General features: G+C 54.4%; 7 protein-coding genes across 7 annotated transcripts in view; 4 read left to right on the top strand and 3 right to left on the bottom strand.

The window, feature by feature from the left end:
* Positions 1–4316, bottom strand: part of PTSG_12077 (uncharacterized protein) — a gene marked incomplete at both ends in the record, with an annotated part of 6014 nt that extends 1698 nt beyond the window's left edge. Inside the window, 12 exons of the mRNA XM_004995428.1 lie at positions 178–239; positions 484–670; positions 1067–1159; positions 1386–1448; positions 1752–1825; positions 2006–2060; positions 2232–2313; positions 2547–2626; positions 2901–2968; positions 3172–3400; positions 3736–3828; positions 4128–4316. Coding sequence (XP_004995485.1) covers positions 178–239; positions 484–670; positions 1067–1159; positions 1386–1448; positions 1752–1825; positions 2006–2060; positions 2232–2313; positions 2547–2626; positions 2901–2968; positions 3172–3400; positions 3736–3828; positions 4128–4316 — 1275 coding nt within the window. The remainder of the gene's footprint in view (positions 1–177; positions 240–483; positions 671–1066; positions 1160–1385; positions 1449–1751; positions 1826–2005; positions 2061–2231; positions 2314–2546; positions 2627–2900; positions 2969–3171; positions 3401–3735; positions 3829–4127) is intronic.
* Positions 4317–5064: 748 nt separating this feature from the next.
* On the bottom strand, positions 5065–9740 carry PTSG_03758 (6-phosphogluconate dehydrogenase). The gene is made up of 10 exons (XM_004995427.1): positions 9544–9740; positions 9213–9278; positions 8784–8859; positions 8371–8431; positions 8045–8163; positions 7707–7821; positions 7426–7495; positions 6962–7127; positions 6196–6683; positions 5065–5921 (listed from the first exon to the last, which is right to left on the bottom strand). Exons 2-10 carry the CDS (start codon positions 9227–9229, stop codon positions 5579–5581), a joined length of 1455 nt encoding a protein of 484 aa, XP_004995484.1. The 5' UTR covers positions 9230–9278; positions 9544–9740; the 3' UTR covers positions 5065–5578.
* On the top strand, positions 9734–12596 carry PTSG_03757 (T-cell receptor beta chain ANA 11). The gene is made up of 7 exons (XM_004995426.1): positions 9734–10224; positions 10499–10566; positions 10745–10820; positions 11081–11170; positions 11326–11367; positions 11703–11948; positions 12187–12596. Exons 1-7 carry the CDS (start codon positions 9931–9933, stop codon positions 12469–12471), a joined length of 1101 nt encoding a protein of 366 aa, XP_004995483.1. The 5' UTR covers positions 9734–9930; the 3' UTR covers positions 12472–12596.
* Positions 12597–13879: 1283 nt separating this feature from the next.
* Positions 13880–17613, top strand: PTSG_03756 (uncharacterized protein). Its single transcript, XM_004995425.1, has 10 exons — positions 13880–14022; positions 14169–15056; positions 15246–15281; positions 15464–15549; positions 15821–16028; positions 16206–16330; positions 16521–16619; positions 16876–16926; positions 17122–17189; positions 17409–17613. Exons 2-10 carry the CDS (start codon positions 14210–14212, stop codon positions 17509–17511), a joined length of 1623 nt encoding a protein of 540 aa, XP_004995482.1. The 5' UTR covers positions 13880–14022; positions 14169–14209; the 3' UTR covers positions 17512–17613.
* A 556-nt stretch (positions 17614–18169) lies between these two features.
* Positions 18170–20178, top strand: PTSG_12076 (uncharacterized protein; the record flags this gene model as incomplete). The annotated part of the gene is made up of 3 exons (XM_004995424.1): positions 18170–18696; positions 18955–19060; positions 19297–20178. The coding sequence occupies 3 exons, from the start codon at positions 18170–18172 to the stop codon at positions 20176–20178; spliced, it is 1515 nt and encodes a 504-aa protein (XP_004995481.1).
* A 288-nt stretch (positions 20179–20466) lies between these two features.
* On the top strand, positions 20467–24229 carry PTSG_12075 (uncharacterized protein; the record flags this gene model as incomplete). The annotated part of the gene is made up of 11 exons (XM_004995423.1): positions 20467–20483; positions 20873–20967; positions 21162–21304; positions 21522–21608; positions 21801–21889; positions 22123–22207; positions 22515–22695; positions 23055–23141; positions 23410–23502; positions 23870–23959; positions 24126–24229. 11 exons carry the CDS (start codon positions 20467–20469, stop codon positions 24227–24229), a joined length of 1071 nt encoding a protein of 356 aa, XP_004995480.1.
* A 452-nt stretch (positions 24230–24681) lies between these two features.
* Positions 24682–25737, bottom strand: part of PTSG_03754 (Hsc70-4) — a gene marked incomplete at both ends in the record, with an annotated part of 1892 nt that continues 836 nt past the window's right edge. The window contains one exon of the mRNA XM_004995422.1: positions 24682–25713. Within this exon, the coding sequence (XP_004995479.1) occupies positions 24682–25713 (1032 nt within the window). The remainder of the gene's footprint in view (positions 25714–25737) is intronic.

Here is a 25737-nt window from a genome sequence, read left to right as displayed (position 1 = left end):
GATGTGCCGACACCCGCAAGGAAAAGCAGGGAGACGCGCATTATGGAAAAAAAAGAGGGGTCTAAAGGGGCAAAGGGGACACACACACACACACACACACGCACACACACACACACACACACAACACACACACACACACACACACACACACACAAAACACACACACACAAAACACACACACAGCAGCAGCAGCAGCAGCAGCAAGCACCCCGACTTACCCTCGTCACCGCCGTTTGCGCCTGGTCGATCACGGCCACACGTGTGTGCCACCACATTCACATAAACAGAGTCATGAGACCAAAGGTGGCAATGGAGCAAGAGGAACGACAGCCACTCCGTCGACAACCACAAAAACACCTCCACTCGCCAACAACACAGCGACAACAGAACACTAACACCACCACTAACACCACCACCACCAGTAGCAGCGGTACCAATAACGGCGTGACCACGCCAAGCACACACACACACACACACACACACCTTTGACGGGGACAGCTTGTTCAAGTTGCTCCGGCTGCTGCTTCTGTGGCTGTTGCTTTTGTTTCTTCTTCTTCTCCTGCTTCTGTTTCTGCTTCTGTCTGTGTCTCTGCTGTTGTTGCAGCTGTTGCTGCCGTTGTTGCCGCTGCCTCTGCTGCTGCAGGTACCCGGCCATGCGGTCATCATCGTGCTGCAGGCGCACAACGACGACGACGACACAGCGCCGACACGCACGGTGCACGCAAGGGAGAGGAGGAGATGATTGTGGTGAGACTGCAGTTGTTTGTAACTTGGTTGAGATGTGCACACGGGCATAAACACCCGCTCCCGTTTGCACAAACCTTCACACACGTTTGCACAAACAAACAAACAAACAAACAAACAAACAAACAAACAAACAAACAAACAAACAAACAAACAAACAAACAAACAAACAAACAAACAAACAAACAAACAAACAAACAAACAAACAAACAAAACAAAAAAAACCAACAAACAAACAAACAAAAAAACATTACACACATATACACACCACCACCACCACCACCACCACCACCAACGCAAAGCACACCAGCAGTCGTGGTACCTGTGGCAGCGCTCCGAGGTCATACAATCCTGATGATGACGGTGACGGCTGCGGATACGACGAGGGCGCACTCCCATACGACGCTGGTGGCGGCTGCACGTGGGTGATGGGTGGACGATGGGAGTGGTGATGGGTGGTTGAGTACATGGTGTGTGTGTGTGTGTGTGTGTGTGTGTGTGTGTGTTTGTGTGTGTTTGTGTGTGTTTGTGCGCTTGCGCGACAGTGCTGGTGACACGAGCCGACAGTCAGGTGGAACATGGACACACAGGACTACAGCAGACAGCTCAGTTGCATTGCATGGGTTGGGTGCAGTGCATACCGCTGCCTGTGCTTCTTGTTCGCTGAGCGACAGCGCCAGCGCAAGCTGCAGCTCTTCCTCCTCCTGTCCACAACAACACGAGCGCACATGCACACAACAGGAAACGGTGAGACGCGTCAGGTGTTCATTCAGAGCACAGGCGGGACCCGCGTGTGTTGCAAAGGTGAGAGAGAGACGGAGAGCAATGCAACAGAGAGAGAGTGTGTGTGTGTGTGAAAGAGTGAGACAGACAAACAAACAGACAAACAAACAGACAGACAAACAAACAGACAGACAAACAAACAGACAAACAGACAAACAGACAAACAGACAGTCAGTCAGAGCAGTGTAACGAAGACATCACATCAGCTGTAACGGCAGCAGCACCTTCATTTTGGCTTCCTCATCCTTGGACGACGATGAATGCTGCTGCTGCTGCTGCTGCTGCTGCTGTGAATTGCCTGTGTGGTTGAGGAGATGGAATACGCGTGAGCAACACGAATCAACAACACATCACAACATAAATGTGTGCGCGCACGTGTGTGTGTGTGCGTCTGTGTGTGCATCTGTGTCTCTGTCTGCCTGTTTGTCTGCCTCTCTCACTCTGCCTCTTGTGTGCATCTGAGCGTGTGGGGTCTTACGTTCTGCCTGCTCCAGCTCCATCATGCGCGCAACTTGCTGCTCCGGTGTCAAGTGCTGCGTTGTGCCGGGCGATCACAAGCGTGGTGAGTACTGGGATGGGGGGGGGGGTGACGAGGGAACAAGGGCAGGCCGCATACGCACAAATGCACGTGCACCACCACAACGCACACATACACACAAATGCACACGCACACACACACAAGTACAAATGTGCGCAGACTGAACCTGGTTCTTGAGAGAGAGGCGCTGCAAGAGTTCATAATCTGAGAGCTGACTCGTGTCCTCCTCCGCCGTGCTGGTCACGTTCCTGGTAGAGACAACACAACACGCAACACACGCGCAAACGCGCAACACACAACACCCACGCACACACACGCACCACACATGCAACACAAACGCACCGCAATACACATGAGCTGCACTGGGCTGACATGGCGCCTGCAGTTTGTTTCGAAAACACATGCACACACGTGCAGGCACGCAATGCAAAACTGCGTGTTGGGCGTGCACGTGTAGGCACACAGGCCCAGCTGGACTTACTCTCCCTTCTGGATCTTGTCAAAACACGAGTCGCACACGCGAACGGGTTTCTCAATCCCAAACCGCGAAATGGTCGTCGTCTGCACAGCGAGAGCACACACACACACACACACACACACACACACATACACAAAGGTAACTTGTGAGACGAAGAACGTGAGGTGCGTTACAAACAAGACTCTCTCCACACCCTCATCTTCCCCCTGACCGTGTCCATCCAACAAAGACACTCCGGCCCCTACATACCCTGCAACAGCTGCACCATATATGAACACACACACACACACACACACACACACACACACACACACACACACACACACACACTGCGCCACGTCTGCGCCACGCCTGCACCTTGCTGCTGCACGACTGGCAGAAGATCTGGCCGCAGTTCCGGCAGTGGTGGCGGCGCACCGTCAGCCCTGATAATGGGGTGGTGGCAACGGTCGTGGTGATGGTGGTGGTGGTGGTGGTGGTGAAGAGGAGGTTCCAACGGTTTCAAGCATCAGTGTGCAAGCGTGAGTGGAGTGTTGGCGCAGGTGCGGCCCAAGACAACAAGAAGCAAACGAGCCCAGCGAGACAAGGCAAACATGCACGGCGGAACAAGACTGAGACGAGTGCGTACCAAACGTGGAGCGGCAGGAGAAGCATGCCTTGCCCTCCTTCCACTCGGGCGGGCGTTCAGCAACGAACATGGCATCCGCCTGCGGGTCTGGCGGGGGGAACGGGTAGCCCTCCATCCGCAACACGTTGTATGTGTCAACCACCACCCGGTACGCAGGCTGCTTCTCAAACGCCAGCGCCCAAACCTGCAGCACCTCAAGCACTTTCTTCCGCAGGTCCACAGCATCCGACTGCGCGTGTGTGCGCGCGCGTGGGGGGGGGGGTGAATCAAGAGCGAAAGAGAGAAAGAAACAGAGAGAGACAGAGACAGAGAGAGAGAGAGACAGAGAGAGACAGAGAGAGAGAGAGAGACAGAGAGAGACAGAGACAGAGACAGAGACAGAGACAGAGACAGAGACAGAGACAGAGACAGAGACAGAGACAGAGACAGACACACACACACAGGGGGAGAGAGATATATAGGCGTGCATGTGAACCACACGCAATGCAGTCGAAGCAGCGTAACATTTACAGCACACACGCACACGCACGCATACACGCATTCACACAATGCACACATACACACCTTGAGGAGCTTGCGCATGTCGTTCATGAACGCCTCTGTCGCCACCTCCGACTGAATCTCTGCGCCGCAGTTCTTCACGGCCATTTCAATCACCTTTGCAGCACAGCAACACACAGCGAAATGAGAACAAGTATATGCAGCATTCAACAAGGGAGTGAAGCATGGGCTTGAGAAGCAGGAACAAACCAACAGCAACCCAACAACAACTCGTTCTATTCAGACACAGACTCACACGCAGACTCACACACACACACACGCACTCACACACACACACACGCACTCACACACACACACTCACACGCGCACACACACTCACACACACACTCACTCACACACACTCACACACACTCACACACACACACACACGCACACACACACACACGCACACTCACCTCGAGGGTTCGCAGGGCCACGTTTGGGTTCTTGTGCATGAGCCGCTTGCGCATGATGCCCATGGCCACTTTGGCGGGGACGTCCATGCCACGAATGTGGTCCAGAACGCCAATGTACAGGGCGAGGTTGGACTCCAGGAGCTCCTCGCTCGTGGCCTTGTCTAAGGCCTTCTTGAATGCAGTCGCCATGTCTTCTTCTTCTTCTTCTTCCTCTTTTTCGCCGCAGCAGCCTTCTTTCTTCCTTTGGTGCTTGCTGTTCTTGTGCCTGACGGTGGCTCTTCCTTCCAGCGGTACCTTTCCTCAAGCGCTCAGTCAGCTGTGTGCCTCTGCGGTTGTGAGTGTGTGTATGACACAGGGCGCAACGTTCACACGTCAGTTGTCAAGTCAGCACCTTTCGAGTCAACGATGAATGTCGTGTTGGCGTGTCGTATGTGCGTGTGTGCGTGTGTGTGCGTGTGTGTGGTGTGGAGAATTGCTCGCATGCACATGCACAAGGACAACAACGAGTGTACATGCATACACAACCGTGTCACAGTCACCCCTCCACACACACACACACACACACACACACACACACACACACACACACACACACACACTCCACACACACTCCGTTCACATCCACAACCAACCTCTTTTCTGCTTTTGCTGACTGCGATCTGCTGTCTGTTGTTGCTGTCAACGATTTTGTGTCGTCCTCTTCTTGCTCCTGGAGTGCGCACTTTGAAGGCAACGAAACCAAAATAAAGCTAGAGTAGAATTGGTGCGAATCGTAGAAATAAGCTACGTATCCACCAAACTCGCGGACATGCGATGATGACTCATTGGAGTGCGAACTCTGTGTGTTGCGCGGTTCATGCTGTCACATGCGCTCACACAACCAAGCAACCAAGCTCCCGCGCTCTCGTCACCCCGCGTGTTGTCCTGGTCCCCAGGCTTGGCGTGAATGAATGTATTCATGTGCGGGAGTTGGTTAAGATGGAGAAGATGGAACAAGAAGAAGAAACGCAGGCCACCCAACAAGCGCAGCATCACACAAACAGGTCGTGCGCATGTGGTGCCTGCAGAAAACGAGAGGGCACCACAAGCAAGAAAGCCATGACACCAAAAGGCAAAGGCAACAAGCACGGCACATGTGTGGTTGCATCACTGCTCTTGCGCTATTGCAGCAAGCAACAAGCAAGGCGGAGGCCGAACAAGCAAGACACGCAACAAGAACGGCGCACAGGAGAGGAAACAAAACACCACCAGCGTACAACACCACAGGAACGCCACAGGCACCATCACAATCCCCAGCGGTGGCGCAGGGCGGCGACTGGGACAACACGGGTGGTGGCGGTGAAAGTGGCAAGAAAGGGTAGGGGGGAGGAAGGAGGGCAAAAGGAGAGATTGGAGTTGAAGCCAGCGTACGCGGGGCATGCGTGCACCTGTGGGTAGGTGGGGGGCTGGGTTTAGGCGTTGTATGTGGAGGAGGACACGTTGCCGCCGCGGCCGGTCCAGTTGGTGTGCACAAACTTGCCCGGGTTGTCCAGGCGCTCGTACGTGTGTGCACCGAAGAAGTCGCGCTGGGCCTGGATGAGGTTGGCAGGCAGGCGCTCGGAGCGGTAGCCGTCGTAGAAGGCGAGCGCAGTGGAGAAGGCGGGGGTGGGCACGCCCAGGGTGACGCCTGCAGCAACCACGCGGCGCCAGGCAGCCTGGCACTTGGTGATGGCGTTGGCAAAGAAGTCGTCCATCAGCAGGTTGGTCAGCTCAGGGTTCTTCTTGAAGGCGTCACGGATGTTGCCAAGGAACACGCTGAAGCGTGTGCGTGACCATGCGTTTGTGTGTGTGTGTGTGTGTGTGTGTGTGTGTGTGTGTGTGTGTGTGTGTGTGTGTGTGTGTGTGTAGAAAGGGGACAAAATAAAAACGAGCATATGTAGTGACAGAGAAGCGTGAGTTATGGGTGATTGCAAACGAAAACAGCGTAGAAACCAACAAGCGCACGTGCGCGCACAACAGACAAAAGACACACAAGGCACACACACCAGGCACACACACACACACACAGCGCCACCGCATCAGCGCTGACCTGCGGATGATGCAGCCGCCGCGCCACATGAGGGCAATGGCGGGGAAGTTGAGCTTCCAGCCGTACTCCGTGGCAGCCTGCCGCATGAGCATGAACCCCTGCGCGTACGACACAATCTTCGACGCATACAGCGCCTGGCGAATGTCCTCCACAAAGGCCTTCTTGTCGCCGTCGTACTTGGAGGTGGGCGGGCCCGGCAGCCGCTTGCTCGCAGCCACGCGCTCGTCCTTGATGGCGCTGAGGCAGCGCGCAAACACAGACTCGCCAATGAGCGTGACAGGCATGCCCATGTCCAGGGCGCTGATGGCGGTCCACTTGCCCGTGCCCTTCTGGCCAGCCTTGTCCATGATCTTCTCCAGCAGGGGCTCGCCGTCCTCCTCAAAGGCGAGGATGTCGCGCGTGATCTCAATCAGGAACGAGTCGAGCTCGCCCTTGTTCCACTCCGCAAACACAGAGCTCATCTCCTTGCACGACATGCCAAGGCACTCCTGGTGGGTGGAGGGACGGGGAGGGGGTGTTGAGTGGTGTGTGTGTGTGTGTGTGTGTGTGTGTGTAAGTAAGTGTGTGTAAGTAAGTGTGTGTAAGTAAGTGTGTGTGTGTGTGTGTGTGCGTGTGTGTGTGTGTGAACAAGGCGTTGGTGTCAGAAGCCTTAATTGAAGTGTGCAACCGATCACAAACCGCTCAGACACAGACATACAATCACACACACATACGACGCGACTGCAGACATCAACAAGAGCACCATGATGTACGTGAGCGTGCTGACCTTCATGAGGTGGTAGGCCTCGCAGCAGAGCTGCATGTCACCGTACTCGATGCCGTTGTGCACCATCTTCACGTAGTGGCCGGCGCCCTCGTCGCCAACCCAGTCGCAGCACGGCTCCCCGTCAACCTGCGCAGCGCACTTCTGGAAAATCTCCTTCACATGTGGCCTGAGCCGTGCGGTGAGTGAGAGTGGGGGGGGGGGTAAGACGTGTGCAGTTGTCGTCGTCGTCAACGATGTTGTTGGCGGTGGTTGTCAGTGGCGAAGGAGACAGTGTGAGATGTGTGTGTGTGTGTGTATCTTGTGCGTGTGTGTGTTTGCGTTTGCGTGTGCGCGTGTGTGTTTGCGTGTGCGTGTGATGTGTGAAGAATGATAACTGCGGTGTCAATGAAGACAAATTCACACAATGACAAAGGCGTGCACACACGCACATGCACACAAACACACGCGCAAGCGCAACAACTGACCAGGCCTCTGGGTTGCCGCCAGGCATGAGAGATGGGCCGTAGCGGGCGCCCTCCTCGCCACCAGAGATGCCTGCAGGCAAACGAAGGAAGGAAGAAACAAACAATAACACAGTGTGTTCATTCTGTCAGGAACGAGTACTGGCCTCGCACGACGCGTCAGACAGCTATACAGCACCGACAAGCACACATGCACGCACATACACAGGCGCGTGCACACACAGAAGATACACAGGCGCGCCAAACACACACACACGCGCGAGCGCGACCGCAGAGAGGCAGACCAGTGCCGATGAAGAGGATGCCCTTCTCCTTGAGGGTCTTGGTGCGGCGCGTCGTGTCCGCGTACTCGGAGTTGCCGCCATCAATGATGATGTCGCCCTTCTCAAGGTGCGGGACCTGGCGTGCGCATGCACAAAAGGTGGTTGCATGCAAGCATGGTGAGAAAGGAAAGATGTGGCAGCGGGCCGGGGCGGGGAGAACACACACCAACACAAACGAAAAGGATCATATACCAACACAAACGAAAGGGTCACACACCAACGCACGCACACACGCAAAGAGCGCACACCAACGCAAAGGCACACACGCACGCACGGAGCACAGCAAACAAGTGGCGTACAATCTGGTCGATGAAGGTGTCGACGACGGGCCCGGCCTTGACGAGCATCATCACGCGGCGCGGGCGCTTGAGCGACTTGACCATCTCCTCAATCGAGCGGGCGCCGATCACGTTCGTGCCTGCACCGGGTCAACACCCCACATCGCACGTGAGAACATGTGAGATGCTGCGGATGAGGGAAGCGGCACCCACACGCAACCGGTACAAAGAAAACACACACACACACGCAAGCATGTAAACACACACACACACACACACACATCGCACCAATACACATGCACACGCAGGCAAACCCCCCACTGAGACAAATGTTCTCATCGACGCACCCTTGGCTTCGTTTGCCATGAAGCGGTCCACCTTCTCAACGGTGCGGTTGTACGCAGTCACCTGTGCAAGTGTGTGGGGGGGGGGGGAGAGTATGAAGAGGTGGAGAAGGTTGATAAGAGGGTTTGAGTGAGCGGCACGGCGGGAAAGCGTGTAGCGCGCGCGCGTGTGTGTGTGTGTGAGTGTGTGTGTGTGTGTGTGTGTGTGTGTGTGTGTGTGTGTGTGTGTGTGTGTGCAACTGCAACACTTGCTGCATTGCTGTTCACCACTCAAAAAGCAAGTTCAACAACGACGATGACAACACTTTGAAGGAACAAAAAACGATGCCTTCAAACAACAACAACACCCACACAGCAAACCACATCCACAAGACAAACATGTGTTACAACATCGCTGTTGCGGACACCCAACTCACCACAAAGCCGTGGTCGTTCATGTTGAGGATGAAGTTCTGGCCCATGACAGCCAGGCCAATCAAGGCGATGTCGGCTCTGGTGCAAAGAAGCGCAAACGAAGTGCAAACGACACAACAACAAACACAACACAACAACAAACACGACACAACAACAACAACAAACACGAAACAACAACAACAACAATAACAACAATAACAAACACGAAACAACAACAACAACAATAACAACAACAACAACAACAACAACCACAACCACAAAGACGACGACAACAACAGGCAACAAAGACAACGGTGAGCCGTGCACTATTGTGCTAACCGACAAACAACAAACAGTCGTGGCAAAGGCACACACATCCATGTACACACATCCACATCCATATCCTCACACACACACACACACATACACACACACACAAGAGAAGTACTTACTTGCCCTCGTTGCTCATCTTGGTTGGTTCGTTTGTTGGAGAGAGAGAGAAAAAAAAAACGGTGGCTCTGTGTGGGTGTGTCGGCAGTTTGGTGGGTGGTCAAAAAGTGTTCACATCACATCAAAGAGGAACGATCGGCAAAAACACACGCACACATGGGTCAGCGCACAAGTCAATGCAATGTAGTCGGTGACAAACACCACAAATACAAACAGCACAAATACAAACACAAGAGTGTGCACACCCACACCACAGTCCCCCAGCCCTCGCCAAAACTCCACCATCGCAGGCATCCGATCGGATTGCCTTTGCCGTGATCTATATTGGCTGACCTGATGTGGTTTGATCGCAGGCTGTTTGGCTTTCAATGGTTGGTGCGGTGAATGCTTGTTGTTGTGAGAGAGGCGGTGGTGGTTGTTGTGGAAGGCAGAGAAAACAAACGCAAAAGGTGCAGGCACAAGCAGCAGAGGAAGAGGAGTACCAATCAGTGGACTCACAGGCAGTTGTGGTGGTTTCAGTGTGAGGAAATGCTATGGAAAACATCCGCGAAACGTCCAAACTTCGTTGGGGTTTTGTTGGGTTGGCGTGAGCAAGCTGGTGGTTGAGCGTTGGTGGGTTGAGTGGTGCGCGTAGGCTGGAAGGAGGACAACAGACAAGCACCGCAACGGCTGCCACCTCACCGCGGTGCAACTGTGACGACGACGACGACAACATCAAAGATGATGATGATGATGATGCATGGCGCACGGCGGGGGCTGTCCGTGGTGGCAAGACACATGCGGCAGCAGCAGCAAGGAGGAACGAGGTCGCTGCCAGTACGACTGCACCCACAAACAGCTCAACTAGCACAGCAACAGGGGAGATGGAACCGGCTGTCACCGTGGACGGTGGCTGTGATGCAGCAAAGTGGGCTGCAGGAACGGTCCGTTGGCAAGTTTGTCGCGTTTGGCATCATCTACACACTGGGCGTCCTTGGAGGACTCCTCGTCTACCAGACGATCAACGCTAAAGATGTACGCTTTGTTGTGTGTGTGTGTGTGTGTGTGTGTGTGTGTGTGTGTGTGTGTGTGTGTGTGTGTGTGTGTGTGTGTGTGTGTGTGTAGGGGGGGTTCCTGTGTGGCTGCCTTTGTGGCTGCCTTCGTAGCTGCCTTCGTGGCTGCCTTCGTAGCTGCCTTCGTGGTTGGTTGTGTGAATGTGCACACATGTGCTTTGTTTCTCGTTTTGTTGTACATCCGCTGCAGTTGCTAACGCGTGCTTTGTGTGACCTCACATCAACGCTGTCATCAGGTGACAGACCAGGAACGACGAGAGACATGGGAGACGATTGCCAATAGCTATGACAAGGATATCCACGAGTGAGTAGCGTTATCTGGGGTTGTGTGGCTCTCAGCGGACGTGGAACATGTCCGAGTGTGCGTCGGCCATTTATGGCTGCTGTTTCTGCCTTTCCTTCCACTGGGGCACACATACATGCACACGCACACACACACACATCGCACTGTGCGTTTCTGTTCCGCGATCGGTCCTGTGTAGCTCTGAACGATCGACGGGCGTGCTCAAGCAGCGACAACAGCTCCTGCAGCAGCACGCAGCCGGCCACGTCCTCGAGGTGCTCCGCTCGTTCACTGTGCACCCAAGTGTCCGTGTTTGTGTGCATGTACGTGTTACTACTGTTTGTCGGCTTGCATATGTGAACAGCCACATCCATACGCACCCGTGCACATCTGTGACCATTCACACACACGCACACTCACGCACACTCACGCACACGTACTGCACATCCATCAACACGCGCACACACGCACACAACCATCAACACACACACACGTTCAAATGTACCTCCACCCACTTCTCATTGCACAATCGCAGGTGGCGGCTGGCACGGCGCGCAACCTGCCCTTCTACCCGCCGGCCGTGTCGCAGCTCACCCTGTGCGATCAGAGCCAAGCCATGATTGACGTACGAGAGCCGCATTGCCTCTCTGCTTTGTCCGCTTGCTACACGCATGCGCGCATGTGCGAGCGACACTGCATCAGCATGTGCAGCACACGCCACGTACTTGCGGCTTGCCTCGTTTCGCTCAGATCCAATTCCCCTTGGTTTGTCGCGTGTAGGAGGCAAGGGCCATTGTACAGGACTTTGACACCCAACACCCTGTGCGTTCAGGAAGCATTTATGTGTGTGTGTGTGTGTCTGTCTGTCTGTCTGTGTCTGTGTCTGTGTCTGTGTCTGTTGTGTGTGTGTGTATGTGTGTATGTGTGTGTGCGTCTGTGTCTGTGTCTGTGTCTGTGTGTCTTTGTGTCTGGCTTCGCTGGACAAGGTCTCCTTGCCGTCTCTGCCTCGCTTCATGCACCTGACTCACCGCAACTGGTTGTGTTGCTGTCTCGATCTCATGCTGTGCACCTTTCGCTGACATGTCGCTCGCAACCGCCATGCACACAAACACACACACACTCACACACACACACACACAAACACACACGCACCACAGCACCACACCATTGCGTACCACACAGTAGAGACAGGTGCAGCAAGCTCAGACAACGTACACGACGCTGGCAGCCGTGAGCAGCCTGAAGCGAATATTGCAGTCGACTTTTTGACTGGCGGGACCGAGGCACTGCCTTTTCCCGCCAACACATTTGATACCGTTGTCGACACATTTGGACTCTGCTCTTTTGATGACCCCGTGACTGCCCTCCGCGAGATGCTTCGCGTGTGCAAACCAGGCGGAAAGGTATGTGTGAAAGCACGCACGCACACACACACACACACACACACACACACACACACACACACACACACACACACACACACACACACACACACACATTCTCACGATGGTGACTCCCTTTGTCTCCCTCTGTCGCTCCCACTCCCACAATGCTGACACCACCACTCCCTCCCACCCTTCTCCCTCACACAACACGCACACACGCGCGCGCATGCACGCACGCACTCGCTCACGATGGCAGGTGCTGCTGCTGGAGCACGGCACATCGCACTGGCTGCCGCCCGTGAGCCTGTATCTGAGCTGGCGGGCGCGGTGTCACGCTGCGCGCTGGGGCTGCTGGTGGGACCGCGACATTCGCGCCATCGTCGACGATGCGACACGCCAGTACGAGCAGGGCGGTTGTGATGCCTCGACAGATGCAAATGCCAGTGCTGCACCGTCGCCACAGCCGCGTGTGCGTGTGGAAAAGGCGGCTAGCTTCCACTTGGGCACTGGGTATGCGTATGTCCTTCACAAGCAACGATGACAACCACAAACGGATAAACAAAGCAGGCAGGAAATGCAGGCAAGCGAACCAGCAACCAGGTGGAACAAGCAAACAAGTCACATCACCGCATCATGCTCACGTATGCTCCACGCACCCGTTTCTCAAGTTGCAATTGCTGGCGTTGTATACACACACGCTGTTGAGCTGTTTAATTGAGCACCACGTCGCGCCATTGCGGAAGTGACGTGCTTGTGGCAAGCACAACAATCAACGCACGAGCAACCCAACAAACAAAGCAAGCCGTCAGAATAGAGATGTAGGAAACTGGGCAGGCGTGAGCTGCCTCTTGACAAATATGGTCAGCCCCCAAATCTTGGTCTTGTATGTGCTCCTCGCTTCTGAATCGTGAAGTAGACACTGCCTTAGTTATATGTAATCCGTCCTCGACAATTCTGTGCAAGAGACGATAGGTCAATACAGGTATTGGTGAGTCACGTGGTTGGACGTGCAAAATCGGCTGAGTACAGGAGAGCAGCAAAGAAGATTTGGGGGGGGGGGTGTAAAGGGCAATCTTCAGAGAAAAGTTGGTAGGTAGCCAGCATTTTCATCAGTGTCATCCAACAACAGAAAGTTGTCGGACAAACGTCAAGCCAAATGCCTGGGTCGTCACTAGATTGCCCGAAACACAGTGCACGAGACAAGGCAAAGCAAAACTCGTGCTTCTTGCCGGTTGCAGCAGCACGGAGGGAACAACAAACGGGACAGGGCGCTAACAGGAAGAATGGAGACGTGAGGTCACAATGAGCGCCAACATGCACCAGGGGCGCTGAGCGTATGATCTTCAGAGAAAAGTTGGTAGGTAGCCAGCATTTTCATCAGTGTCATCCAACAACAGAAAGTTGTTCGACAAACGTCAAGCCAAATGCCTGGGTCGTCACCAGATCAAAGCACAGCGGTACAACAGAGGGCGATCATCATCACAAAGGGAAAGAACGACGAAGGTCACATCATGAAGCGAGGAAAAGGAAAGAAAAGAAAGAACACTGAACGAAGGACAAAACCAGACAAGCGTTTGCCATACTCGCTCGAACGAAAACGGCAAGAAAGCAAATGAACAACAACGTTATGCCACGTAAGGCTCGCACAACGCTCAAAATACTCACAAAGCACAAACAATGCACAAGCACATGAACAGTGCGTACAAGAAAAGAAATATTATCACGGTGACGCATGGGGTAGTTGGTCTTCAGAGAAAAGTTGGTAGGTAGCCAGCATTTTCATCAGTGTCATCCAACAACAGAAAGTTGTTCGACAAACGTCAAGCCAAATGCCTGGGTCGTCACAAGACCACCATGGTCAAAGCAGCACAGAGAAGACGAACAAGAGGGAGGAAGGGAGGAAGACGTAAAGATACAAAGGTTGACAGAGGAGAGAGGGGAGAGAGGGAGAGAGGGAGAGAGGGAGAGAGGGAGAGAGGGATACAAAGAGAGAGAGCGCGCGAGAGAGAGGGAGAGAGAGAGATAGACAGAAAGAGAGATATAGACAGAGACAAAGAGAGGGTGAGAGGAAGGAAGCAACGGCAAGCAGCAGGTGTGTTCCACTGACCTTGTAGTTGTTGGTTGGTTGGTGTGGCACGTGGGTTGTCTTTGTGGAAAATGGGCAAGAGAGAAATGCCGGAAGACTTTCCGCTGTTTTCAAGCCTCAAATTTTGCTGCGCCTTGTCATGTCGCATTCAGCGCTCTCCGACGAGCGGCGAGAGCAACACCACAAGACGACGATGAGCTGCGGGAGCAGGAGTGGAAGCGGGAGCAGCAGCGATGATGACGACGAGGTCATCGACCTGATGGCTGGAAGAACAACAGCATCTTCTTCGGCACAACAACAAAAAGCGCAAGCGCAGCCTCCCTCGTCACGTGTCCCAGGCATCAACGGCAACGGCAACGACAATGAAGATGACGATGACGATAGTGGTGATGACGATAACTTTGACGATGGCGATGAGACAGGTGTGCGCGCTCACCATGGTGAAGGCGACGTCGCTGCTCACCATGTTGCCCGCACACAGACACGGAATGGGCGAGAATCCCACGGGACCGCAAAGGATAATCACACAGTCAATGTGGACAGAAGAATACGAGAAGACACCGCCAACGACAGAGAGAAAGCACACACACCAGAACCGAACGGTACATCGACATCACACCAGGCGCACCACCCGACTGAAGCAGAGAAGCCGACATCATCAACGGCAACAGCAGCTACACACGAGAAGACGAAGAAGAAAAGAAAGCCTGCAAACTGGTCAAATCCATTTGCACCTCTTGTACAACAACAACAACAACAACAACAACAACAACAACAACAACAACAACAACAACAACAACAACAACAACAACAACAACAACAACAGCGACAAGAAGGTCAACAAGGTCAATATGATCAGACACAAAGACCGTTGTCTCCAGCATCTGCGATGAGGGCATCTCTGGCAGAGCTGACTATGGTTGAGGGCGAAGGAGACGAGCTGCCTTTTCCGGAGATTGACGTGGACAATGCGGTGCCCAACTTCACGGCCGCATACGACTACGCGGCCCGGGAAGTTGATGAAGTGGATCTTCATAAAGGTATTTATCGTCTCACGCCTCCCTGACGCCCTCCCTTTTGTTGCCCCAAAGCACCCCCTTACTCGCACCCTAAACACACACTCGACACTGATGGTTGCCTGAGGATTCCATTGCAACAACACCGTGTGTTTGCTCACATGTGTTGTGGCTGCTTGCACTTCACCCCATGTGTGATCATCGCTTCCCAAGGCGACCTTCTGTATGTCGTTGAAATGGGACCAGACGGTACGTAACATGCCAAGTGCAGAACAAGCTAACGGCTGCTGTTCTTGTTGTTGCTTCTTCTTCTTCTGCTGCTGCTGCTGCTGCTGCTGCTTCTGCTTCGTGTTCTGCTCTGCTTTGTGTTTCTCGGAACTTGCTCTTCCCCTTACTGTGCGGTGCCTATGACATGCTATGTACACCGGCAGGCTGGTACATTGGCCTCAACATCACAACGGGCGTTCAGGGCACCTTCCCAGGCAACTTTGTGGTTCACCTCGACCAGGCACCAGAGGTGTGTTGTGTGTGTGTGTCTGTCTGTCTGTCTGTCTGTCTGTCTAGGCTGTGTGTGTGTGTGTGCTCTATGTGTGTGTGTGTGTGTGTGTGTGTTCTGCGTGTGTGTGTGTGCTCTGCGTGTGTCTGTGTCTGTGTCTGTCTGTGTGTATGTGTGTTCTTTTTGTGTGAGCAGGCTATTAACCCCCTCTCACCTCACACACACACAATCACACACGCTCACACAATCACACAATCACACAATCACACGTACGCGCGACTGTGACGAGCAGGGCGACGAGGAGCTTGCCCGGCGGCTGCAAGCGCAGGAAGAGGAGGAGGAGGGCGAGCAAGATGGCCGTGCGTCGGAATATGCCAGCACGACGTCATCTGCCATGATGGCCACAACCGCTGACGAGGACCTTGCTCGCCAGCTGCAGGAGGAGGAGGACAGGCTCTTTGCCCTTGCTCAGCAACGCCAGGAGTCGTCAATCCCAGTCGGTGCGTACACTGAATGGACATATGTCTGCGTGTGGTACTCCTGTGCCGACTGTTTCTCAGCCGTATGCACGCACGCATTGTGCACTAGCTGCGTGTGCTGGTTGAGACCACAGCTTGGCATGACACAGCCTTCCTCACATGAGCCACCACCACCATCACCGCCACCATCATCGCCAGGCCCGCCGCCCACACCGTTCCAGGTGAGCTCGCCTGACCACGAGTCGTTTACCGTGCGCTTCCTCGGAAGTCTCAATGTGCCCCCGCGCCCATCAAAGGACCTCCTCTTCATGGCCATCAGAGAGGTGCAACCCATGCGCATGGTGTAGACATTGGAGAGGGCGGGGGTAATTGGAGATGGATATGTGTGTGTGTGTGTGTGTGTGTGTGTCTGTCTGTCTGTCTGTCTGTCTGTCTGTCTGTGCCTGTTTCGTTCTCCTCCCTACATTGCTTATCCTCTCACACGTGCCACCCCTTCCCCTCCTGCCTCTCAAGGTCCTTGCTGCCCGGAAGCGGCTGCGGTACAGCGCGTCGAAAACGTTTGAGTTTCGCGTTTCCCTGCGCGGCATTCATCTTATCGAGCAGGCACCAAAGGTGCGGACTGTGCGCCTGTAAACGGGTGCTTCCGTTGTCTGCGTTTATGTTTATGTGTATGTGTGTGTACGTGTCTGTCTATCTGTCTGTCTGTCTGTCTGTGTGCGTATGTGTGTCTGTCTATCTATCTGTGTGTGTGTGTGTGTCTCTCTCTCTCTGTCTGTCTGTGTGTGTGTGCTTGTGTGTCTGTCTATCTATCTGCCTGTGTCTTGTATCTGGGTGGCACATCTCACCGTCTCCATTCTCGCCTGTGCAGAAGCGACCGACGCTGCTTCGACGCCGCTCCACATCAGCGCCACCAACTCGCGTATGTGTCCGCTACCACTTGCACTGCCAGTGCCGTGCCCAATGTTGTGTCTGCTGCGTTGTGCGGTGTACTTGGCTCCATGCTCTTCGTGCAAATGCACACGCCGCAACCGATAGCCAAGTGGCTTTTACTTGGAGATTCACACAAGTCTAACCGCACCACTGTGCGTGTACGCTGCATGTGTCGTAACGGCAGGCCACCACAGCGTCCCTGTTCCCGCTCCATCACGTCTCCCACTGTGCCTTTGACGAAACAGACCACAAGTACGCATGCATCTCAATGCGAGAGGGTGGTGGTGGTGATGGAAGCTGCAGTGGGTGCGCGGTTGTGACGCTGTGTCGACGTTGTACTGCTCATCCACCTCCTGCATGAATAGTCAAACTCACAAACGCTTTCTCGCGCGTCCGCATGTGTGTGTGTGTGTGTGTGTGTGTGTGTGTGTGTGTGTGTGTGTGTGTGTGTGTGTGTGTGTGTGTGTTCAGGTGCTTTGGATTCATTACGCGCAACGAACGTGGGGACAAGTTTGCGTGCCACGTGTTCCAGTACAACAAGTCTGCCACGACCATTGTCAACGCCATTGGGTAAGTGTGTGGTGGGCCTGCACCGGCACCCGACCGGTGGGATGTGGAAGGACAGGCAGAATTGCGCTCACTCACTCACTCACTCATTCACTCACTCATTCACTCACTCACTCACTCACTCACTCACTCACTCACTCACTCACTCACTCACTCACACACTCACTCACACACTCACTCACTCACTCACTCACTCACTCACTCACTCACTCACACACTCACTCACACACTCACTCACACACTCACACACTCACTCACTCACTCACTCACTCACTCACTCACTCACTCACCCACCCACGACAGCCGCGCGTTCCAAGCTGCGGGGCGCAGTCAACGCAATCAGCGGCGATGACTGGCTTGCCGGACCACATCCCCCCCCCCCTTCTCTCTTTCTATTTAGTCACCCTGCTCCCTTTCCTGCTTGCTGTTCATTCACTCCCCTCTCCCCCACGACCTCCTGTAGAGAAGAAGACCAAGCACGCGATGCTGGCTTACCTGTCTGTGCCTGCATTGGTATGTTACATTACACGCGCCCTACACGTTCCACAGCAAATGCAAGCGCACAACGAGGATGCTGTGACAGAGAGACATTCAACAACACCACAACCAACAACACCACCACCAACAACAACAACACCACCACCACCACAACAACAACAACAACAATGAGTGGGGTGAGCAAAGCGGCGCTGGATGAGTTGTCGCGGTTTGCGCGGACGCGTGGCCAGGCAAGGCGAGCAGCAGCCATGCTGGCGACAGCAGGTCAGCAGCAGCAACAGCAGGCCAAAAGGTGGAAGAGTAGCACTAGCGGCAACCGCGCGAGTGAGGATGGCAACACCAAAACAAAGGTGAGCAGGGTGACGTCGTCGTACTTCTCAACATCATCATCGTCCACAACACGAACGCGCAGTGGACGCCGCCGTGTTGTTGTCAAGTATGAGGAGGAAGAGGACGTGACAGCTGCGGAGGAAGCACAACAAGAAGCCAGCACACAACAAGGGGCGCCACAGACAGGCAAGCAGGTGCGTGTCACATCAACCAGAACCACCACCAGCACTGCCTCAGTTGTGGACAGCGTCATGGAGGACGTGGAAGCGGAGGAAGACGAGGAAGCGGAAAAGGAGCGTCTTCGACGCGCACCGCCAAACTGGGAGACGGTGTACAACAACATCAAGACCATGCGCAGCAAGCGGTCTGTGTGTGTGTGTGTGTGTGTGTGTCTGTGTGTGTGTGTGTGTGTGTGTCTGTGTCTGTGTGTGTCTGTGTCTGTGTGTGTCTGTCTGTCTGTCTGTCTGTCTATCGAACTGTCTGACTGTCGAACCAAGCACCCTGCCTGTCTGTTTCCCTGCTGTGCCGCCGCCCTGTCGCCTTGTACCGCAGTTCTCCCCCGCCCCCCTCTCAAACCTTCCTCATCTGATTCACACGGCGTGTACGCCTCCTGTGTCTTCAGAGATGCCCCTGTGGACACGATGGGCTGCGAGGTGTTGGCAGATCCAAGTGCAGACGGCCCAACTCAGCGCTTTCACATCCTCGTTGCACTCATGCTTTCCAGCCAGGTGTGTGTGTGTGTGTCTGTCTGTCTGTCTGTCTGTCTGTCTGTCTGTCTGTCTGTCTGTCTGTCCGTCCGTCCTTGTGCCCTTGCTTGTGTCTTATCTCCGTTTGTCTGTGCCTAACGCTGTAGCGTCTTCCCCCTTGCCAATGCATCAACTCATCCAAACACTTACACGCACACACACACACACATCAAACATCCGCACATCCACACGCGCTGTCCCTTGCGGGTTGTGTACAGACGAAGGATGAGCTGACGTCAAAGGCCGTGCGCACACTGCAGCAGCAGCTGCCTGGCGGTCTCACACCGCACACCGTCACCGCAGCAGAAACGCGTGTGCTTGAGGAGTGCATCTACGGCGTTGGCTTCTGGCGGCGCAAAGCACAGTACCTCAAGGGCGCGTCCACCATGATCTTGGCCAGCTTTGGCGGGGACATCCCACAGACCATCCCAGACCTCATCAAGCTGCCGGGCGTGGGCATGAAGATGGCCACCATCACCATGGCCGTTGCGAACAAGCAGGTGTCCGGCATTGGCGTGGACACGCACGTGCACCGCATTGCCAACCGCCTGCGCTGGGTCAGGAACACAAAGACGCCCGAGCACACGCGCGTGGAGCTGGAGCGGTGGATGCCGCGCCGGCTGTGGGGCGAGGTGAACCTGCTGCTTGTCGGGTTTGGGCAGACCATATGCCAGCCGCGGCAGCCAAAGTGCCACGAGTGCTTGAACAAGGACCTCTGCCCAAGCTCGACAGCCAAGACGCGGCGGCGAGGCCAACAGCAACAACAACAGCAGCAGCAGCAGCGCGAGGGGAAGCGCGCGGCCAAGGTGGGAACACGCACGGCAGAGGCAGGTCGGGCGAGCAGGAGGAAGGCGAAAGAAGAACAAGAAGAAGAGAAGGTGGTGGTGGTGGAGGACAACAACAGCTATGATGCCGTCAGCACAGTCGCGCGGGTGAAGAAGGAGGAGGAGGTGGATGTGACGGCTGATGGTGGCCAGGAGCCAACATCGTCATCACCACCACCACAACCACAACCATCGCCGCCACACCCACGCAGCAGATCCAGCAGGAGAAGGACGAGAACCACCCGTGCACAAAGGGAGACAGAGAGATCCAGTTAGATGTGCACAAAGGGAGACAGAGAGATCCAGTTAGATGTGGACAGAGGGGGGGAGGGGTTCTTGTTGTTTGTGGGCGCTCACATCCCATGTCAAGCACAGAAGAAGAGAAGAAGGCTCAAGCGTGGCTGTCCCTTGTGCTTCCCTTCTTTCTTTCCTTCTCTTTCGTCTTGCTTCTGTCTGTGAGGGGTTCGCCCACGATCATCAGACGCATGCATCACGTGTTTTTGGTGTGTGTGTGTGTGTATTTTTTTGCGTCACATCAATCAACAATACGCCCACATCATCATCATGAATGACTTTGCCCGGTGAGTGAGCATGTGAGTGTGTGTGTGTGTGCGATGTGAAGGAAGGTGGAGATGGATGGTGGGTCGCCGTCATGCGCGCGCGCGTGTGTGTGTGTATGCAATACGCACAGTTCGTGCCTGTACATGTGACCAAAGCACACAAGAAAGGGTGTTTGTTGAATCAAACCAGCCTAGCGACCCAGCCAGCCACCATCATCACCTACCACCATCACCACCACCACCACCAACACACACGGCAAGAGAGGCAAACGGACGAAGGACTGCCGCCATCAACTTCTACCTTCTCTCACCCTTCTTGCTCATCCCGCCTTGCTTTGCACCCCGCGCGGCTGTCCCTCATGAACACGAATCATCTCCACCAACCAACCGCTTGCTTTGTCTGTCAATAGCTGGGTGGAGAAGCACCTGGATGTGCCCTACTTGGATGTCAGCATCGACGTCGACGAGCCGGACTTCCAGCCGCTGCTGGACGAAGTTGCTCCTGGTACGCATTGACTGATGACGTGGAGGTGGGCAGGGGAGACCGGGCAAGAGAACGTTGGCTGCGGCTGCGGCCGCGGATGGTTATGATACAGTTGCACATGGTCAGCCGCACACACACACACACACACACACACACACACACACACACACACACACATGCACGCACATGCACACACATTCACCCCGCATCGGCAGGCGTTGACAAGTCCAAGCTGTACCACAAGCGCATGACAGATGGTATCACGAATGTCGTGCTGAAATGCCAAGTTGATGTCCCTCTGGACGATCACACACTCTCTTCGCCATTCCTCATACGCATCTACGGCTCAGCAACAGAGGTGCGCACTTATGCGTTTTCATGTGCCTACATGTGTGTGTGTGTGTGTTTGTGTGTTTGTGTGCCGCTGTGGCTGGCCGGGTGACAATGCATGGCCAAGTGCATCTGTCCCGAAAGTGCCTTCTCGCCACTCTTGCATCGCTCGTCTGGCCCTCATTGGAACCCATGCTCTCCACATGCCCCGGCTACCGCTTCCCGCTCGCGCCACCCATCCCCAGATGTTTATTGACCGTAAACAAGAGATGTTGAACCACAAACGCTTGCACGCCATTGGACGCGCCCAACCCATCTTCGCCGTCCTCAAGGTGCCGCTGCTATTGTTGTTCTTGTTGGTGGCAGTGGTGGTAGTGGTCGTGGTCGTGATGCTGCTGCTATTGCTGTTGCTCTTGTTGTTGGTGTTGACCTCTCTCATCTCCGCAAACACAAACATACATGCATACTAACACATGTGTGCTCATGCGTTGTCAATCGTGCGTGCTGTCTCGTCTCTGTTGTAGAATGGGTACGCATACGGGTATTGTCCGGGTCGCCCTGCCAGCCTCAGCGACTTTTCGTCGCCTGCCATCTCCTCACACATCGCAAAAAGGTATATGCATATCTCATGTCATGCTTCACACATCGCACTATCACACACACACACACACGCACACACACACACACACACATACACACACATACACACACACACATACACACACATACACACACACACACAAACAAACGAATGTGAACACCTCCCCGCTCAATTTGTACCCGTGATGCTGACATCGCCTGCTCCTACCTGTGTGTGTATGTGTGTACGGGGACCTCAACAACCAGCCTTGGCGAAATCCACCGCCGTGTACACGTGCCGGCACACGAGAAGCCACGCATGTTCTCCCAAATTCGCTCCTGGCTCGACAACGTGCGCTTGAGTTCTTGTCCCCGTGTGTGTGTGTGTGAGTGTGTGTGTGTGTGTGTGTGTGTGTGTGTGAGTGTGTGTGTGTGTGTGTGTGTGTGTGTGTGTGTGTGTGTGTCGTTTGGCAGCCGATCCTTGTGTTGTGCGACACCCTCTCTTCTCGCAAGCTCTCATCCGGCGCCAACCGCAACACCCCCCGCACACACACACACACATACACCCCACTGTTTCCTTTCCTGTGAGTCATTCTACTCCTCTCACCAACGTGGACTACCTGCCCCTTCCCAACGCATCCCCTGCCTGACTGCGACAGGTTCCGGAGAGCTATTCAACCGCAGAGAAGACTGCGCGCTTACGCAAACACGTCGACATGGCGAGCCTAAGGAAAACGCTTGCCCACTTGGAGGATGTGGTGTGCGCGCGGGACCCAGAGACGTGCTTCTGCCACAATGACCTTCTCTGTCACAACGTCATCATCGCTCACGACAGCAAGGGTCTGTGGTCCTGTGTGGCTTTGCATGTGTCTGTGTCAAGTGGCTGTGTCTGTGCGTGTCTGTGCTGTGTGTGTGTGTGTGTGTGTGTGTGCTGTGTGTTCGTGTGTGTTCGTGTGTGTGTGTGTGTGTGTGTGTGTGTGTGTGTGTGTGTGTGTGTGTGTGTGAGGCTGCTCATGCATGTTTGTGTGTAAGGTAACAATGTGCTCGTGGTTATCCCATCCCCCTTCTTGTAACCTTGCCCATGAAATTGGTGCACTTGTTTCATATTCACGCAACCACGCACTTGTACAAGATGTGACTCTTGCTGTGACGTTTCCATTTACTCATTTCATTTGATTGCGTTCTTGCTTGCGCTCCAGGAACAGATGTGCAATTCATCGACTATGAGTATGGTGGCGTGAATTATTGCGCCTATGATATTGCCAACCATTTCAACGAATTTGCAGGTGTGTGTGTGTGTGTATGTCTGTGTGTGTGTTTTTGTGTTTGTATGTTTGTATGTGTGTTTGTATATGTGTTTGTATGTGTGTGTGTTGTCCATGTGCTACCGGAGCTGATTGTTTGGTGTTTGCTCTACGAGACTCCATCCACTGTTCACACTCTCAGCTGTCTGCGACCACCACCACCGCAACCACCTACCACCTACCTACCACCTCCCCCCCCCCCCAACACCCGATGCAACGTCGCTGTGTGCTTCTTCTTTCCAAACATCAGGCCTGGATGTTGAGACGATTGATTATTCGCGCTGTCCCGGCGAGGACTTTCGGCGCCAGTGGGTCACGGCATACCTGCATGCTCGCGATGACGGTGAGTACACGTGATGGTGATGCCAAACACACACCCAGAGACTCAAACCGTTGCGATGCGCCGTCAATTGTTCCTATGTGTTCCGCACTGGCCCAAAAGCAACCTCCTCCTCCTCCCACACACACACACGCACACATACATACATACATACATACATACATACATACATATATACATACATACGTACATACATACATACATACATACATACATACATACATACATACATACATACATACATACATACATACATACATACATACATACATACATACATACATACATACATACATAAATACAGTTGTTCCTCGCTTGTTTTGCGGCGCTCATTTCACTGCGCATCACGTGTACATGTGGCCGTATACAGATGCAACCGAAACACATGTGAACCGTTTGCTCAAGGACATCTCCATCTTCACACACGTTTCCCACCTCTACTGGGGCGCCTGGGCTCTGGGTGCGTATTGTCTGAATTGCTTGTTGACACACACGCCCTCCCTCTCTCATATCCTCTCGTATCTTCTCTCGTATCCCCACCTGTCGCGCACTGACTCACTCACACACACACACACACACACACACACACACACACACACACACACACACACTCACACACTTCACAGTGCAAGCGGCTGTATCCGAGATTGACTTTGACTATCTGTCATATGCACTCGTTCGACTTGATCAAGTCCCGCCAGTCATTCAAGACACAGCCATCAAAGGATAATAATGTGAACAAGGGTGTGCAGTTGTCCTGCACGTATCCTTTGTGTCTCGGGTCATTCTTTTCTCTCATGCGTGTGCTATTCACCTCAATCAAACCGCTCGCTCAACCAAGGCTGACTGACCATGTTTGTCAGCTGCTCGCTTCGAACCTCCTTGCCCTTGTTCCCTTCCATGCCTACGTGCTTCACCTTGCGCTGCTTGTCTCGACTTTCGTTAGCTGATTTTGGGGGGTGTCGTTGTGTTGTAATGTTGTTCATAGGAGTAAACAGCGAGTCATCATCACATCACGACATAGCTTGGCCGTAGCAAAAGACAAAAAAAGGCTAGAGCAGCAGCAAAAGACAAAAAAGGCTTAAAGCAGCATGACAAGCAACCAAACATGAGATATGCATTGGCACAGTCAACAGCATCGACCAGTCATGTGACATGACAAGTGGGGTTCGCTTGATTCGCTTAGTCGACCTCGTCGATGGTGGGGCCAGTCGTCTCGTCGGTGGACGGGGCGGGGCCACCCTGGTTGGGCATGCCACCGGGCATACCGCCGGGCACGCCACCCTCGGCATACAGCTTGCTCATGATGGGGTTGGCAACGCCCTCGAGCTCCTTCTGCTGGTGGTCAATCTCGTCCTTCTCCGCAGACGGGTTGGAGTCGAGCCAGGCGAGGACCTCGTCGCACTTGGCCTTGATGGTGTTCTTGTCGTCGTCGCTGATCTTGTCCTTGAACTTCTCGTCGTCGACGGTGGACTTGAGGTTGAAGGCGTAAGACTCGAGGCCGTTCTTGGCGTTGACCTTCTCCTTCATGGCCTCATCCTGGGCCTTGTACTTCTCGGCCTCCTGCACCATGCGCTCAATGTCGTCCTTGGACAGGCGGCCCTTGTCGTTGGTGATGGTGATCTTGTTCGACTTGCCAGAGGCCTTGTCCTGCGCAGACACGTTCAGGATGCCGTTGGCGTCAATGTCGAAGGTGACCTCAATCTGGGGCACACCGCGTGGGGCGGGGGCAATACCGGACAGCTCAAACTTGCCGAGGAGGTTGTTGTCCTTGGTCATGGAGCGCTCGCCCTCGTACACCTGGATCAGCACACCGGGCTGGTTGTCGGAGTAGGTGGTGAAGGTCTGGGAGGTCTTGGTGGGGATGGTGGTGTTGCGCTTGATGAGCGACGTCATGACACCGCCGGCCGTCTCCAGACCAAGGGAGAGCGGGGCGACATCGAGCAGGAGGAGGTCCTGCACCTCCTCGGACTTGTCGCCGGAGAGGATGGCGGCCTGGACGGCGGCACCGTAGGCGACGGCCTCGTCGGGGTTGATGCTCTTGTTCAGGTCCTTGCCGTTGAAGAAGTCCTGCAGCAGCTTCTGGATCTTGGGGATGCGGGTGGAGCCGCCAACGAGGACGACCTCGTCAATCTCGCCCTTGCCGAGCTTGGCGTCGCGCAGAGCCTTCTCGACGGGGTCGAGGGTGCCGCGGAAGAGGTCGGCGCACAGGTCCTCGAAGCGGGCGCGGGTGATGGA

This window comes from Salpingoeca rosetta (genome assembly GCF_000188695.1).
Source record: "Salpingoeca rosetta unplaced genomic scaffold supercont1.8, whole genome shotgun sequence".
Lineage (NCBI taxonomy): Eukaryota > Choanoflagellata > Craspedida > Salpingoecidae > Salpingoeca > Salpingoeca rosetta.
Note: the sequence above shows the minus strand (reverse complement) of the source record. Positions and strands in the feature narration are given on the sequence as shown.